The following is a 17195-nucleotide window of genomic DNA, read 5'->3' as shown; positions in this document are numbered from 1 at the left end:
ATGTGACTGACCTCAGTGTGTGAGCAGAGTGCTGCAGGGTTAATGATCAAGTCTGAAATGTTTCCTGCTCCTTGTTCCCCGTTACAGACAGATGTTAACTTTACAGTCAGCTGACTTTACACTGAGGGGGTGAGTGTGTGCAGACAGGAACCACCGAGAGGAACGCAGACATCACAGACTGCAGTGTGTGTGTGTGTGTGTGTGTGTGTGGGGCAGTGAGGTGTGTGTGTGACAGTGAGGTGTGTGTATGGGACAGTGAGGTGTGTGTGTGTGTGTGTGGGACAGTGAGGTGTGTGTGTGTGTGGGACAGTAAGGTGTGTGTGTGTGTGTGTGTGTGTGTGTATGGGACAGTGAGGTGTGTGTGTGTGTGGGACAGTGAGGTGTGTGTGTGTGTGTGTGTATATGGGACAGTGAGGGGTGTGTGTGTGTGGGACAGTGAGGTGTGTGTGTGTGTGTGTGGGGCAGTGAGGGGTGTGTGTGTGTGGGACAGTGAGGTGTGTGTGTGTGTGTGTGGGGCAGTGAGGTGTGTGTGTGACAGTGAGGTGTGTGTGTGTATGGGACAGTGAGGTGTGTGTGTGTGTGTGTGTGTGTGTGTGTATGGGACAGTGAGGGGTGTGTGTGTGTGTGTGTATGGGACAGTGAGGGGTGTGTGTGTGTGTGGGACAGTGAGGTGTGTGTGTGTGTGTGGGACAGTAAGGTGTGTGTGTGTGTGGGACAGTGAGGTGTGTGTGTGTGTGTGTGTATATGGGACAGTGAGGGGTGTGTGTGTGTGGGACAGTGAGGTGTGTGTGTGTGTGTGTGTATATGGGACAGTGAGGGGTGTGTGTATATGGGACAGTGAGGGGTGTGTGTATATGGGACAGTGAGGGGTGTGTGTATATGGGACAGTGAGGGGTGTGTGTATATGGGACAGTAAGGTGTGTGTGTGGGACAGTGAGGTGTGTGTGTGTGTGTGTGTGTGTGTGTATGGGACAGTAAGGTGTGTGTGTGTGTGTGTGTGTGTATGGGACAGTGAGGTGTGTGTGTGTGTGGGACAGTGAGGTGTGTGTGTGTGTGGGACAGTGAGGTGTGTGTGTGTGTGTGTATATGGGACAGTGAGGGGTGTGTGTGTGTGGGACAGTGAGGTGTGTGTGTGGGACAGTGAGGTGTGTGTGTGTGGGACAGTGAGGTGTGTGTGTGTGGGACAGTGAGGTGTGTGTGTGGGACAGTGAGGTGTGTGTGTGGGACAGTGAGGTGTGTGTGTGTGTGTGTGTGTGGGACAGTGAGGTGTGTGTGTGTGTGTGTGTGGGACAGTGAGGTGTGTGTGTGTGTGTGTGTGGGACAGTGAGGTGTGTGTGTGTGTGTGTGTGTGGGACAGTGAGGTGTGTGTGTGTGTGTGTGTGGGACAGTGAGGTGTGTGTGTGTGTGTGTGTGGGACAGTGAGGTGTGTGTGTGGGACAGTGAGGTGTGTCGGAGGGTTCGCTTTACCGCGAGTCGGTGCTGTAGTTGTAGAAGAAGTGTTCATCCGGACGGAAGCCGTACGCGCTGACGGGTCGGTCTGCTGCCAGCTTAGCTGAGGGGACAAACTGCTCCGATGCACTGAGAGACCAACAGACAGGAAGTACACATCATTTCATCACACGTCAGATGGATCAATAATGTGCAGTGATTGTCACAATCAATCAACACTCTCCCAGCCTCCATCTAAACACACAGGAAGTCATACTGGTTTAAAAACAGAGGGACTGCTTGTCCACATATCTAACAAACACCACCAGGTGGCGCTCTGACACCAGGCATGAGTGAGGGGAACCCCTCCACCTCCTCAGGGCCCAGGACTGTGACAGAGGCTCATAAGAAGTGACGCAGTATTCATCTGCAGGGTGCAGGTGTCGGACATCGCCACCGAGTGTGAGAGTCACACGCTGCTAACGGCCGCCGGGTAAACAGCAGAGCGGCCAAGCCAAAAAAAAAAACATGGAGAGATGTCAAAACACGGCTACGTGACGAGGGTGGAGGCCGGCGGCCCGGAGCTGGAGGAGCTGGCCGCCCTCTCGGCCTGTATCTGCAGCGTGTAAATCAGGCTCTACAGGGATGGAGGGGCTGATTTCACGCTCCATCTTCTGACCAGCTGCTGGGAGTTTGTGCCTGGTGATGGGGTCAGGCCGGAGCGGGTGATGGATAAACTGGGCTGTGATGGATGACGCCACATCTCGCACCGGTCCCGCCTCTCTGCTGTGGAAGCGCTCTGCGGCCCGGCCTCTCCCGGCTCTCTAAAATACGAGCTGTTTGCGTTGCCCCTGCGAGCGCCTATAATGACGTGTTGTTTTTAGCCAAATCACTTCCAGCGATCAGTTACACCGCTCGCAGCATATCCTCACCCCCCGTCCTCACCCCTCCACCGCCCCCATCTTCTCCCTCTCTGTGTTTTGCTTGTGCCCCCCCGCTGCCTCGCCCCCTCCACCCCCTCCTCTCCAGCAGAAATATGTCTTTTTCCTCTCCGCACGCTACGCCTGTCAGGGGGATTTCAGAGCCAGGCTAAAGGAGGCTGGAAGGAACACTGGAGCTCTGAGTCACTCCAGCGCCTGCCTGCCTGCCTGTTTCTGGGCCTGGACTCCAGGCTGTTCAGAGAAGCTGTGAGGGTGAAAAATGAAATATTTCCCCTTCAAGTCAGCATTAAGCCCAGTGACTGACTTATCTCCTACAACCTGTCAACCTGTTCTTCATCCTGACATTAACCACAAACAGACAGATTAGAAGAGTTTTTAAAAAGTTGATCTTAATGAGCAAAACTTCATCATTCTGAACTTTGGCTTCATCATTAAAGAAAAACTGTGAGTAAGAAAACAGGTGACTGACAGCTTTATTATGTAAACACATGTATTAAGATAAAATTAAACCTTATTAATCCCACAGGAAATTCTTTTGCCAGAGATTATAATCTATTTTTTAACCCTGTGATTGCCTGAACACACCGGTGTGTCTGGAAAACATCCTGTCCAATAATAAAACACATCAGAATCAAGCCGAGCTTCAAATAGTCCATCAAACCACTTCATTCTGCATGTAGGCCTTATAATAACCTTATAATAATATAGGTCATTGAATTATGTCCTTAACAAGGGCCAATACCAAGATATGGACCTGTGTCAAAAATGCATTTTTTCAATGGGGGAAGGTAACTTTAACAGCTGATAACCATAATTTAGCTGTGACTTCAGAAGGGTTATCATACCAAAATGTTGACTACAGGCATGTATCTTTTCAAAAAGTATAAGCAACCTTTGCCACCTTGAGTGGTACCGATATCTCATCTGGCCCATGGACTATTAAAAACAAACCCTCTGTCCCCCTCAGCAGCCAGCAGGAAGCCATGATGGAGTCACATGACCAACACTCAGCGAGTGTCTGTCTGAGCTGCACACACACACACGTCTGACTGCAGACCTGATGGTGTGTGTGTTGACACAGAGGAGCAGAGACCAGACTTTATAACTGTCAGTTATAAAGTGCCCGCCGCCGGACACGGTGCTGCTGCAGCCTGAATGTTCTGGACGCCTGAGCCTCACTCGGCCGCTGTCAGCTCTGATTTCTCTCAATATGAAACATGCAAATCAACCCGTCTGCCACCTCACCGGCTTTATGTGTGTTGTGACACGCTGCCTAAATGAGGAGGGAGGGGCGGCCGGAGACAAAGGGGCCCTGTGTTCCCACAGATGCCAGCTCGGCCCCTGAGGAGCAGCCACAGGAGGCGGCGGGACGAGCGGCGGGCCCCGTCCCGCAGAGAGCATTCCTCGGTAGTGAACAGGAAAGGGAATCAGGCCCTTTTTCCTCCTTGGGCGTGACCCTCCGCCCCCCCCTGCGTCTGCCTCTTCCAGGGCCCCGCTTTGATCTGTGCCCGCTGTCACCGCTCAGGTTACAGCGAACCACCAGGGCTCGCTCTGCGTATCTCCACGTCTCACCTGATTGCAGCGCCTTTATTTCTGCCTCGCTTCACTCCCCGGCGCCTCATCGCGTCCTGACAGCCTCTCAAAGCGCTCATTGATTCTGCTGTTCACAGTCACACACGGCCCGTCCGCCACGCTGCTCTCTACTGGACGCCTCCGGCATTGTTACCAAACTCAGAAAGTCTGAAGGATGTTTAACAGTAACCAGCAGCACCGCTGGATCAGACATTCAAGATGTTTGCAGTTAATCCATCACTATCATCAGGTCAATATTCAGCCATATTGGACAACATGCTAAACAGAAGCACCATAACAAGGTGACACAACACAATTAGGATTAAAGCCATCAATTCACCTACATCGGTGTGGGGGAAACTCAGCGGCTGGTTAACACAAATATTCCCACAAATGAAGCTACAGAACCGCTCCACAGAAACCTACGGGTGACATCACAGACGGTGTCCATCTTTATTTACAGCCTGCGGTTCAGGGTTAGTATAGAACCCGTCATCATATTCCTACAAATAAAGGTGATTGGACAGGAATGAGTCCACTTTCAAAAGCCCCATTCACACCATGTTTCACACGTAGTTTAAAATAAGCAGCGGAGCCGGCTTTGATTATTATGTTAACCTGGATCACTCAGAGTCCAGCGGCCAAATTCAAACAGTCTCACAGACTCAGATTCCCCCGGCGCCCGCGGTGTGTTTAAACGGTATCAGTAACAAAGAGAGGGAGAGCCATGCACGCGGTGAGTGAAGGCAGCGCTGATTGGGACTTCTCTCTCCGACTCTGTCCAAGTGGCTGTCCTCTCCTCAGACACTCGCAGGCAGCTTCTCTGCAGCCAAGACAAACATCTGCGCCGGCGAAAACACAAAGTCCGCCGAGCAGAGGCTTTATCACGCGCGCGCTGCGGCTCGATAATAAACAAGACAAATTACTCTTAATAAACTCCCCACCATTCATCATCTCAGCAGCGTATCGAATGAGCTGCTCCATATCGGGCCTGCAGAGGAAGCAGAGCGGCCTTCAGTGATAACAGCACTGATTCTGATTCCCAGGCTCCAGGTTCACGTTTCACTGAGGAATGTCCAACTGGGACCGAAGCAGTTGATGTATTGGAGCCGTGGAGCTACGGGAGAGGCGCAGGCGGACGGAGAGTGTTTGTTCTCAAAGCTGCGGGGCGGAGTGATGCCTTCTGGGATTGGCGAGGGTTGTTGACTCAGGCCGCGCTCGGTTCAATAACACACATCAGCGAATAGTGATTCAGAATAACAGAGTGAGAGAGGGCAGCGCCGGACGAGCTGAAGGTAAACACTCACAGCTCACCGCTTCCTGTCTGACACGACCAGCCGTCCTGGACAAAGACAACCTGCCCCGCTGACGGCTGCAGACCCACAGTCACAGCCGTGAGTGTGGGTGTGTGTGTGTGTGTTTGATGTTCCAAATGTAGGCTTTTAGCAGATTTGAACATCTAAACACAAAAGCACATTTAAAATATGCGTCTCATTCTCAGTCCACGCTGCGTCACACACAGTCCAACAACATGACAGAGGCGCGAGCCTCATCAGTTATGATGGTATTTTAGAGCAATCTGAATATTCTGTGACATTAAAGAGAGTTAAATGATAAAACACAGATTAAAATCATACATTTACAATAAAAAACGTCATACTGGAGATTCTCAGAAAAAAACAGGAAGTGTGATTATTCTCTGAGATGACAGAGTCAGATATATTTATATAAAAAGAAAAATCTTTCTTTCTGTTCAGTGTGGATGAACCTCAGCCGGTTTTAATGCTGCATGAAATTCTGCTAATCAAATTATCCCCCACGGTAGGATTGATCAATAAGGACGTTTATCGGCGATTTAGGAATCAGAACGTCAGGTTCTGTACTGTTGCTCGCCTCACTGATGTGGGTGTGCCTTGCACACCAGTACCACCTCACCGACCCATGTGGTACCTGTTACACTGTTACACTCTTTCATATCAAGGTCTATGTTTGCAACTACAACCACCACTCATGTCCTGTTCATTGTCCGGTCAGTTTATAGCTTCACTCTTAGATTACATTGTTTACTTCACCTTATTTCATCTTATTTACCTTATTTTGCTATCTTAGTTTGATCTTATTTCATGTTAATTATTATACGTTACGTTTTATTATTTATTATACGTTCACTAAGGAAAATTCCTATTAATGTGAATCCTCTTCACTTACATGGCAATAAAACATGATTCTGATTCTGATGAGGTTGACCCAGCTGTGCAAAATAAAGCATGTCCTGATTTATTAATCCCAGAGATTATCCAGGATTTTTTCTTGGTAATCTACAATTTTAATCTGTTCACAGTTCTTTGTGTGAAGACCTAATAGCTGTGATAAGTGACTGTGTGTTATTGAGGCAGCCTGTCTGTGGGGTGCAGGTGCAGCTCAGTACCTGCTCATGTATCCCGTCTGTCCCAGCTCTCCGTTCTGGAAGTCGCTGTAAAAGTCCGGACTGATAATCCCATCTGGATTAAAAGCACACAAACACAAACACAAACACATTCACCAAACGGTCCGAGCGTCAGTGGGTTCAGATGAACTGACACGACGTCCTCAGTACCTGCGGTGTAGAAGAGGTCGGGCCTCTCCAGGATGTCGTCGTTCCCCATGAAGGACTCTCCGTCCTCCCCGTACAGGAAGGGTTCTTCTGCCTCGTCCATCTGGCGGTTCTCCACCATCTCCAGCCACTGACTGTTGTACCAGCGGAACTTCTCCGTCTGGATTTTCTTCCCCCATTCTTCATCGTACTCCTGAAGGAGGGGAACAGAAAACAGAGGTGTCACATCCAGACATTTAGCAATCCTGGTTCTGTGGATACATTGTTAGATTTGTTTAGGAGCACACCTGGTGGATGCAGCAGAGTCAGGCAGCCTCATCCCAACAAGACAGAGGAGGGCTCATAATAACTCAGGGTTTTAGGTGCGTTTATTTAGGTAGAAAGAGACGTAACAAAGGAAAATATCCCCAATGATCAACACTCTGAAGGCCCCTGAATGCATCAGCAATACAAAGGTTCTGCAGAAGGAGGAGCTTCCAGCAGAATCTGGTGACAGTCTGCTGGACTGACTGATAAGAAGCTGTGCTGTGTTTCCTCTGTTCTCTGAGACTGCACCGCCTCGGCCCAACACATCAATCCTTCAGACTCAAAGCAGAGCCCAGAGAGCAGCGCCGGCTGACTCAAACCGGCCCACCGTCCGTCACCACGCCGCTCCACACTGGCAGGTTCCGTCACCTGACCGCCTTGTGAGAAGCCGAAGCATCATCAAGTCATGACTGATCAGCTATTGGCAGCGGAGCTCATCACAGCAGGGGTGAGGAAGTGCATGAGGTGTGGAAGCTTTTGAACAGGCTCCTCTGAAAATGTGCTCAGGCTAAGAATATCACTGTGAATCCGGCCTCTGTCCCACCTGGAGCTACTACAAAGACGCTGCTGAAGCCACGTGTGTGTTTGTGTGTTTGTACATGAGCGGGTCGCGATGATCAAAGGCGGCTGCTCAGGGATGGCGCTGCCAGAAGGATCCTGCTCAGAGTGTGTGTGTGTGTGTGTCCACAGCTCTGCTTTCTCTCTCACCTCTGCTGTCCAGCCCCTGACACACTCCAGAGCCCAGCAGCTGCCTTTCATGTGGTTCACAGCTTAATAGGGCTCACTGATAATTTCAATGAAACACTTCCTCTGCCCTGCTACACTGCCTGCCTGTAATCTACAGCTAATTACGCTGATCTGACGTCTGGCAGCGATCACACACTGACTGGGAGCTGACCACACCTGTCAGTCACAGCCTGATCCAAGAATTCATCAAGTGTTAATCGCCGACGTCAAATCTGACATCCGGAGCAGCTTTGACTGCAGAGTGTGTTCTGACTGAGGTCTACAGAGGAAACCCTTTGACTTTAATCTGCTCTTACATAGACATTTTAAAATCTGCAATAATACTCTAAGGGTGGGAGCAGCTAAGGTTTCCTCCACCTATCTGCAGCTACATAAAGCCACAGGAGAGCAAGGAGGCTCCGACTGTTGCCAGGTTGGCAGGAGTCCTCCTGGAGGTGGATCTGAGGTGGGCGGGCAGCCTCCCAAGCAGAAAGCTCACAATCTGAGCTGAGCAGGTGATGTCCTGCTGCTGAAGGTGGTCACACTAAGAGGTTAAGTGATTTCTTTAAAAATTGTCTCGTACAGTTCGTCACAGCCGGACCTCATCAACACATAAACACCTTTCTTTCTGCTGTAGAGTTGGACATTTAAACATGGCAACTGGCTCAGTTTTTGTAGACAGCCCGTAGAGGACACAGAGAGCACTGCAGCTTCTGGCACTTGAGCATGGCCTTCACTTCTCAGCCCCAGAGGCTGCTGCTGCTTACAGACATACAGAACAACAGCATCCAAACCAGACAACCAAGAGGTGTCAGGCTACCTTAGCGACGGCTCATAACTGCTCCTAACATCAGCAGCTACGGTCACTTCTTTCAGTCCTGAGAATAACTGACCCAAAATTCTTGTATTGTGTATCTCAGAGCCAAACAACAACACATGTGAGTGGAGCATCAGTGTGAGAAGCAGCACATTACACCTGACAGTACTGCCACAGACAGGTGTTGGTCTGTCTGCTGAATGTGTGGAGGCAGACAGCATTCCTCTGTGCTGCATACTCACCGCGATGATGTCCAGGGTGTTGTCGCAGACTTTGCGGATCTCTGCGTTGTTATCATGCATCAGGTCGATGAGGTAGGCCGGGGCCTCTGGAGCCAGGACTCAAGGAAAGACAACTTTTTCTGCTTTCTGTCCGTCATGGAGGTCAGAGGTGGAAGACGGGGACGGTTTTATACTGTTTTAGACAGACAACCAGAACATGCAGACTGCACAACTACACCACCGAAACACCAAGAGGGGTTACTATGGAAACGTAGATAGGAATGAACAGTGACTGAAGTTATAATCCTACAGGGTCACAGTGACAGTGGCTGAAGTGTCGACAGTTCACACATCGGGGACACATCAGAAGAGGATACGAGTGTCTTTGATGATGACGTCTCTGGTCGCTTTGTGGAAAACCATCTGGTAGAAGACGTAAACGATCTGACACACGAACTCATCGTCCTCCTGCTGGGCTGAACACAACAAGGGCAGCAGGGTTACAGGGGTCCATTCAGACACGGGTACCGGGATCAATAACACCCATCCATAGTGTTTGTTATCAGTTTTCAGTAGAAAATAAGAAAAACCAATATTTCCTTATTGATAAATGTCAGTGCAAAGTTTGAATTTCCAAAGTAGCTGGAAATTCTCTGTTCTTTTTTCCAGTTTATATTTGTATAAACATCATTACTACAAACAGAGGAGGGGAAGGCATGAGCTGCTACCACAGAGCAATAAAAAGCCACACAGGAACACTACAGGAAGCTGCTGCTTACCGTTGAGCAGCTGGATGAGAGCAGGAATGATGCCAGATTTGGCCAACATGGCTGCACAGGAGTCATCCATGGACACGGTGCCGATCAGGATGACCACCTCCAGGATGAGGTCGTCCTCAGCGCAACCTGCCGTCAGGCAACAGAACAACTGACTGGAAGCAAACACACTCTGGAGTGTCTGGATGTGAGAGCAGAGGCAGAGAGACCTCCATGTTCTAATTAAACAACAACTACTGAACAACAGTGAGGGAGGACTGACTGCAACAATCACAGAGCACTGCTTAATTCATGATCACAAAGAGGAGGACGAGGAGGAGAAGAGGAGAAGAAGAAGAAAATCAATCATCGTTACTCTGATTCTGCTTAAAGATGAAGACGAAACGGAAACAGCAGAGGTAGCTGTGTGTGTCGTCCGTCGTCACATCACTGTGTCAGTGACGCCTCACTGATAACATGACTTAGAGTGAGAGGTGAGAGGTTAGGACGGCCATGGGAGAGGCCTGCATGCTCCCTCTGAAGGGAGATGGATGAGGAAGGTTATCTTTCATTAATGAGATGAGTGGTAAACGATGGAGGTTTGAGTCACACACCTGGTTTGAGTTTGTCCTTCAGGTACGGCACCAAGTTGTACTCTCTGAGCACCAGAGCCCAGTCCAGGTCGGAGATGGTCAGGTTGGCCATCGTTCCCAGACACTCGATCACAAACTCCTCTGACTCCTCCTCACTGATCTGAGCGGCCAGATCTCCAACGTGGTCCTGTACACGTGGACGCACACACACACACACACAGATGAACAGCTGTGTGCAGATCACTATTGTATTGTTGTTTCCCACACAGACCAGAACTGCATGTGTGTGTCACAGAGGTCTCTGACCAGGAAGAGGCTCTTGGTGGGTCCACTGTGTTGAGAAAGATTCCTGATCATCTTCATCACCAGAACATCCTTCAGCTTCAAGGCCCGCTTCATCAGCATCTTCAGGCCGTTACCTACGGCAACAGGGAGACAGGAAGGTAAAGAGGCAGCAGCGACGCAGGTTTGTGTGTGTGTGTGTGTGTGTGTGTGTTCTCTGGTGCTCATACCCGCACAGATGACCTGGGCGTTGCTCTTGTTGGCAGCCAGGTTGATGCAGAGAGAGATGAGCTCGACGTCCATCTTCTCCTCACCACAGTCGTACACCATCTTCATCAGCTGCCAATCAGATTAAACACAGACAGATTAACCAGTAATGCAGGTGATCAGCGGCGTGTGTGTGTGTGTGTGTGTGTGTGTGTGTGTGTGTGTGTGTGAGAACATTACAAGTGAGGGAATCAATTAAAAGAATGTGTCTTTGTATGAAAGTGTGTGATAAAGGGAAGGCGAGCATATTCCCCTTACACCTCCCCCCTCCTCCCCCTCCTCCCCCCCAGCCTCCATCTGTCTGTCCGTCTCCCCTGTGCTGATTTAACATTAAACAGGAAAGGCTTTGAGCTGGGAGGAGGTAGCGGGGGGCAGAGGTGGACTGCTTCCCTGTGAGGAGTCAGGAATCAGAGAGAGAGAGAGAGAGAGGAGAGAGCCAGGCTGGGCTGGGCCTGGGTTAGGTATCACATACCAGGGGCCCCGGACCCCAAATCAGGCCCGTCTAGACTCTCTGGCACCTGCCTCTGCTTATTTACCACAGACAGCCACTGGAGGCCCCGTCAGTGCCACGACGCAGGCCGACCCACGCAGCCACTGCTGCCCCCCCCACCACCACCACCTCTGTAACCGCTGCTCCCTCACACCGCTCTGCAAAACCCACATCCACACCAAGCCTGACCCCATTAAAACCTGCAGACGGGGAAAGGGGCAGGTCAGTCCCTACCCTGGGAAAGTGATAAAACAGAGCGCCTAACCGTAAGAAATAGGTGGAGGATGAAAAGCTGGGAGATGCAGTGAAGCAGTTTATTAAAGGATGGCTGTACTTTCCCCCGGAATTTCAAGGATGGACGGGAATTTAAGGAAGATTTGAACAATACGTCAAAAAATATCTAAATATATAACACAGGCAGTCATAGCTGGAATAATTTAAAAACACAGAGTTCCTGATGATAGCTCCTGGACACACTGGCTGTTTATCATCTTTTAGCTGAAAACAACGACACCTCAGTGCAGACAAACCGTTCTGCTGGGTCTCAGAGCTTCTTCAGGTGTTTCCACTCAGGTGTGAAGAACTCCAGCTTCTAATGAAACTCTCACCACGACGACAGACCTTCACCATTCATCTCACAGCAGGAGCCAGCCGAAGATAAAGATGCATCTGATCATTTCATTTAGATTTGTATGTAAACCATAAGAACAGCAGAGAGAGAGAGAGAGAGAGAGAGAGAGAGAGAGAGCTGCTGTGAGCAGTGTTAATTTTGTTGACGAATCATTTTCGTCATAGTTTTCGTTAACGACCTTTTTTTGCTGATAAAAACGAGACGATAACTAAATAAAAACTAACGCACGGTGCCAAAAACGAAGACGAAATGTACTGACACTTTCGTCAACGAATAAAAACGAGACGAAATTATTGATGGAGACGAGATCCAATCAGAGCAGATTTTGTTTGTGGAAAGGGAAGGACGAATCAGGAGACGGCGGCAGAGAGCCAATCAGAAGTGCTCTCTCTGTAAGGACGTTACCCCGCGATGCTGGAAGAAGGCGTCCTCATGCATGGTAACACAACACAGGAGAAGAACAGACACACGGACACGTTTAATTTCAAGACAATCAAGACGGTTTACAAACCGTGCGGAGCGACTATCAGCGGTAAAAACAATAAACCTGAAGCGACATTTGCAGACGAGTCATCTTAACTTCCGTTCAAAGATACACGTGACAAAATCTATAAATGAAGACACTGCTGCTGAAGGTTTTACAGCATGCGACCTGTTTCTAAGTCACTGAATTATTTTGCTGTAGTTATGGAGGATTCATGAAGAAGGTCATGACTGAACAGTGTGTTCAGGGAGAGCAGCTCACTGTTCACTGGTTCTTTTGTGAAAAGGTCATAGCAATAAAATAAAGAGGTGTTTGTTTCAAATAACACAAGTTAAAGCTGTGCCTGTTTTTATTGCACTTCAAACCTTAATTATTTCATGAAAAATATATATCATAGAATTTCAGTCGACTAAATCCACGGCAGATTTAGTCGACTAAAATTATTTGATATTTAGTCTAGACTAAAACTTTAAAAATGTTGATGACTAAAATGTGACTAAAATCAAATGACATTTTAGTCACAAGACTAAAATAAAAACTAAATCCAAAATTGCTGCCAAAATTAACACTGGCTGTGAGTGGACCTCAGGGCGAGGTCAGAGGTCACATCCTGGTCATGCTGCTAGTCAGCGTCCTCCCTGCCACAGAGAGACCTCCAGGTTCAGATCCGTTGCTGCTGTGACCTTCCGAACAAACAGCAGACCCTCAGCCACATCTGGGCGGCATCTACACCCAATCCCCACAAACAAACACATTCAGCTTATCGCCAGTGATGAGAGGAGCGACTGACCGGGTCAGCTCAATCAGGACCACTCAACACAAATGTCACGAGGAGGGTTCCATGATGAGGACTTCTAAACTAACGGGGTAGTTAAGCGGCTGATGTGCTGAGATGACACAGAAAGGTGAAATGGTGTGAGAGTTTTAGGACTCGGTGGAAAGAGAAGAAAAAGCGGCGCTGTCATCACAGTGGAGGCTGAGCAGCCGTCCTCCAGATGTGCAGCGTCCCTCCCTCTCACTGCTTCTCATGCATTAATTCCCAGGCGTCCCTAGCCGCTGATGCTAATGTGTCTGTCTTGGTCTGCTGGCGGCGTACATTAGCCAGTCTTACCTGCGGTATGCAGTCTGCGTCGGCAAACATGGACTTGAATCGGTCGTCCATGCTGATGTGGTACAGAATGCACATGCTGAGCTGCCTCTGGCCCTCGTCAGCTGTAACATAAACAGAGGAGGAGGAGGGAAGTCAACGCATGAATGACTGGTTGTGCCGTAACGTCCGTGAGATGCCAATGACCACATCTTGGAGTGCTGTGTGTTTTGTGAACATATTAATGGGCTGAATGGGCTTTTTAACAGCGACGTCTGCTGGAGCAGGACCCGACCCAGTCCACCGCAGTCTGTCCTGACTCTCATGCATATATAAAAACACACTTGTTTAATGCTTCTTTAAGGGACAGTTCAATCATACTAAAACATTTGATTAATCAAAGTTCACAGGTGCTTCTCACAGATTTATACACACACACAAAAAACACTGCTGCACTGTGACATGTTCTGTGTCCACACGAGCAGCACTGCTGGTTCCAGGTGAAAGCAGTGGAAAATGTGTTCTGTGGATTCTATTATTGGAAATAAAAGACACCTTTAAAGGCTGTGTTTGTGATCCTTCACACACCCGGAGGACAAGCTGAGGACAACCTCCAACAAATGTGGCCCCGTTTGAGCAGTGTTTGGTCTCTGAAGCACAGACTGAGCTTAAAAACAGCCAAAAGCCTCATAGAACCAACACTGGAGAGCAGAGGGGGAAGGGACTCTTCACGGGTTTATCTGTGTCTCCATTCAGAGTAACACTGATGCTGCAAGCAGGAGGATCTTATACTGTGAGCTGCTTCCTGATGCAACACTAAACAGCGACAACTTCTGACTGACAGACAAACTGAAAAATAAGCAGTGCAATGAATCATGGGATCGGTTGGGTCGTGACCCCTCCTTTAAAGTGGGGCGGCCTTGTTGAAATGCTGCGACACAATCAGTCTTCAGCTGCAGGCAGTGGACTGAGACGGAGCTAAAGGAGGCACATAAACACTGAACTTTACACAGAGAGAGAAAAATAAAATCACAAATATGACAGAGGCTGAAAAAGGTAGTATGGAAATATGCTAAAAGTGATTTTCTGTCCAACACGACGAGCACAGAGAGCTTATCAAACCTGAGGCGCAGCAGCATGCAGATAAGCACTGAATGGATTGAGTGTTAGACCGTCAGAGAGCCCAGGACCTTTATGAGTTTGACCCCTGACCACAGCTGGGGGGCTGCGGGCCTGGAGGAGGAGCCGGCCGCGGAGAATTACTGGAGTTCAGACCAGAGATTGACCCGGGGACTTTTCATTAAGGAAGTGTTAAGAGAGAGGCTCGTCACTGGACCAGAACCACTGACAGACCTCCTGTAATGCCCACCAGCCTCCAAAGCCCCCAACCTAGTCCAGTTAAAACTGGTCCCAGCCGTGTTCGGTCACCGGCCGTACAGGCAGCCTTATCACTGAGGATTGGATCCAGATGTGCTCAGTGAACCCCTGGAATCACAGGAGGGAGGACGGGCCGAGGAGGGGCGGCTTCTACATTTAATTGGGAAAACAGGAGGAAGCATCAATTTTACTGCCTTTAATAAGTTAAAGCCACGCCGCTCGCTGCTCGGGCCCTTCCAGCACAGCCAGTGACCGACCGGAACATGTGCTTCTCATTAGCGGCCCTTTACCTCAACCAGTACCTTAAAACACACACTGCCGAGCTCACACACACACACAGGCAATAACCCAACTGCTGCTAGAACATGGAGGATCCTTTATGGGCGAAGAGAGGGATCCCATTAAATGTTCAAAACACTGGTAGTGTTGGGGCAGCGGGGGAGAAAAAAGGTGAGGGGGAGCTGTTAAGAATTAACTAGACTGTTCAAGGGCAGTTAGTGGGAGAGCTAAACTCCAATTACACCCCAGCCTGATTTAAAACCGCCTAACCTTCGTAAAATTACACCCGCACGCATTAAGGAGCGTCTGGGCCGCACCGCTCTGTTATTGCATTTTCGGGATAAATAAAGAGCGGGCCGGGCTCCGGCTTCAGAGACATCACACACCGCATAACAAGCTGAAGCACTTTTAAAGGACCCCACCCCCACTCAGAGTCTCCTCATTTGTTTGTGCAGTGAAGTGAAAGTCAACACGCAGCATCGTAGCTGGGCAATCTGCTACACCTCCCTCCAGAAGGGGGCGCTACACTTTCTGTTAAGCAACTGAACAACTTAAGATAAGTAATTCCTCTCATCATAAACCTGGTCTGTGTCTGAAGTCACTCCCTGGTCACTACATATGGATGTATAGAGCCTCCGCCATTTTGTAGTGCTGTCCGAATTCTTACTGAGAAATTATAGACCCCATATCCCACAATGCATCATGACAAGTAGTGTCCACGGGAACAGAAGTTACATTAGCTGTCTTATAAATATAATGAAGCATGACCGGCTCTGTTTGACAAAAAAACGTATATTGAGCTATAACGGCACAAATTATAACGGCTAACAACAGACTTTGTTAATGACATCATTAACGGCGACAGGAAATGACGGAGGTAGATGTTTTCTCAACGTGCTCACTACATGGTGTCCTACACAGAACTCCAGGAGTCGGAGTGAATGAGTGATTTCGGACACAGTCCTGGTCTGTGGGGCTCCACCAGGGAGCAGCAGGAAGTAGAAGCTGAGCTGATGTAAACACAGCAGCCGCCGCGGCGAGCCTCACAACACACCAGCACCGAACCAGCCGGTCCAGCTGGACGGAGGCGTCCAGAACTCTGTCTCTGAGCCACGTCTCTGTGAGGACAAAGACGAGGACTAGAAGCCTGGTCCCTGCAGCCAGCAGAGAGCACAGGCTGATCCAGCAGACCATCATACAGGCTGCTGCTGGAAGCTGCTGGACCAGAGACACCAACACCTCTGAGTCTACCTCTCTGGATGGACCGAGGACAGACTAAACGAGGCGAGGGTGAGGTCTTCAAGCTTAGGGTAAATACATCTCATCTCCATGTCGCCTCCTTTCTACTCTGAAAGTCATGCATGTGATTTAGATCAGAGAAGTGAGTCTCTGTTCAGGGCTGCATGCGTTCAGGTGCGATGTCTCATGAAGGAGGGGGTGATGACATGCAGAGGTTTTCATCTTATCATCAGGGTTCACGACCTCAGGTCAGGTCTGGATGGTGGGAGAGCGGCATCAGGAGGCCCCGCCTCCTGGCCGTGCTCTCTCTTCAAAGATAACCCCAGGACTCCTCACACAGGGTGTCAGGTGAAGAGAGGACAGTTGGCAGAGGGAGCGGATGATTAATGGCGGCTCGGCTCACAAACAGAGCGCAGCGCACACACACACACACACAGACACACACACAGACACACACACAGACACACACAGACACACACACAGACACACACACAGACACACACACAGACACACACACAGAGCAAACTCAACAGTGTCAAACCTGTGAGCAGGCGTGATATTTCACCGTTAACTTACATTATGTGTGCGTGCCTGGCTTCCTGAAGGAACAACCCCCACCCGCCACTTCCCAAAAAACAGCCCTCCCCCAAATCTCTGAAGGCCCCTCCACCTCTCCGGCCTGCTCCTACAAAAACAACATTTGTGCAGAGGCTCTGGCATGTTATTCTAACAAATACATTATATTAATTATGCCGCGTTACCCGAGCCTCCCTCTGAGAGGCCTCGACAGCCCGGTCAGAGATGATTCTGACTGTCACACAGAAAGATCCCTCTCTACCTGTCCTCGGCGGCAGAGTGCACCTGAACACACACCTCCAAGCTCCAACACACAGCTACACTCATCCACAGGAACACTGACACACATCAGTCTGATTACCGAGCAGAGAGGAGAGCTTGGGAACGAGCCCGGCCTGGACCATCTGGCTGCGCAGGGACGTGTCGAAGGACAGGTTGAGCAGCAGGCGGAGGGTGGTGGTCAGGAGCTCCTCATGCTCGCAGGGAACCAGCCGGGCCAGCTTCTCCACGGCCAACGTCTCCGCCTGTGGA

At 49.6% G+C, this 17195-nt stretch overlaps 1 protein-coding gene across 1 annotated transcript in view; it reads right to left on the bottom strand.

The window, feature by feature from the left end:
• Positions 1-1333: 1333 nt before the first annotated feature.
• The window catches only part of LOC114434845 (kinesin-associated protein 3-like), a 26612-nt gene continuing 10750 nt past the window's right edge, over positions 1334-17195 (bottom strand). Inside the window, exons 12-22 of the mRNA XM_028404276.1 lie at positions 17026-17188; positions 13218-13318; positions 10465-10573; positions 10259-10371; positions 9974-10139; positions 9384-9509; positions 8982-9080; positions 8626-8711; positions 6538-6727; positions 6370-6442; positions 1334-1578 (exon numbers count right to left, since the gene is read on the bottom strand). Coding sequence (XP_028260077.1) covers positions 1464-1578; positions 6370-6442; positions 6538-6727; positions 8626-8711; positions 8982-9080; positions 9384-9509; positions 9974-10139; positions 10259-10371; positions 10465-10573; positions 13218-13318; positions 17026-17188 — 1341 coding nt within the window. The 3' untranslated portion in view covers positions 1334-1463. The remainder of the gene's footprint in view (positions 1579-6369; positions 6443-6537; positions 6728-8625; positions 8712-8981; positions 9081-9383; positions 9510-9973; positions 10140-10258; positions 10372-10464; positions 10574-13217; positions 13319-17025; positions 17189-17195) is intronic.

The sequence above is a fragment of the Parambassis ranga genome, chromosome 4 (assembly GCF_900634625.1).
Source record: "Parambassis ranga chromosome 4, fParRan2.1, whole genome shotgun sequence".
Lineage (NCBI taxonomy): Eukaryota > Metazoa > Chordata > Actinopteri > Ambassidae > Parambassis > Parambassis ranga.
The sequence above is the reverse complement of the archived record's forward strand: the minus strand, read 5'-3'. Positions and strand labels throughout refer to the sequence as shown.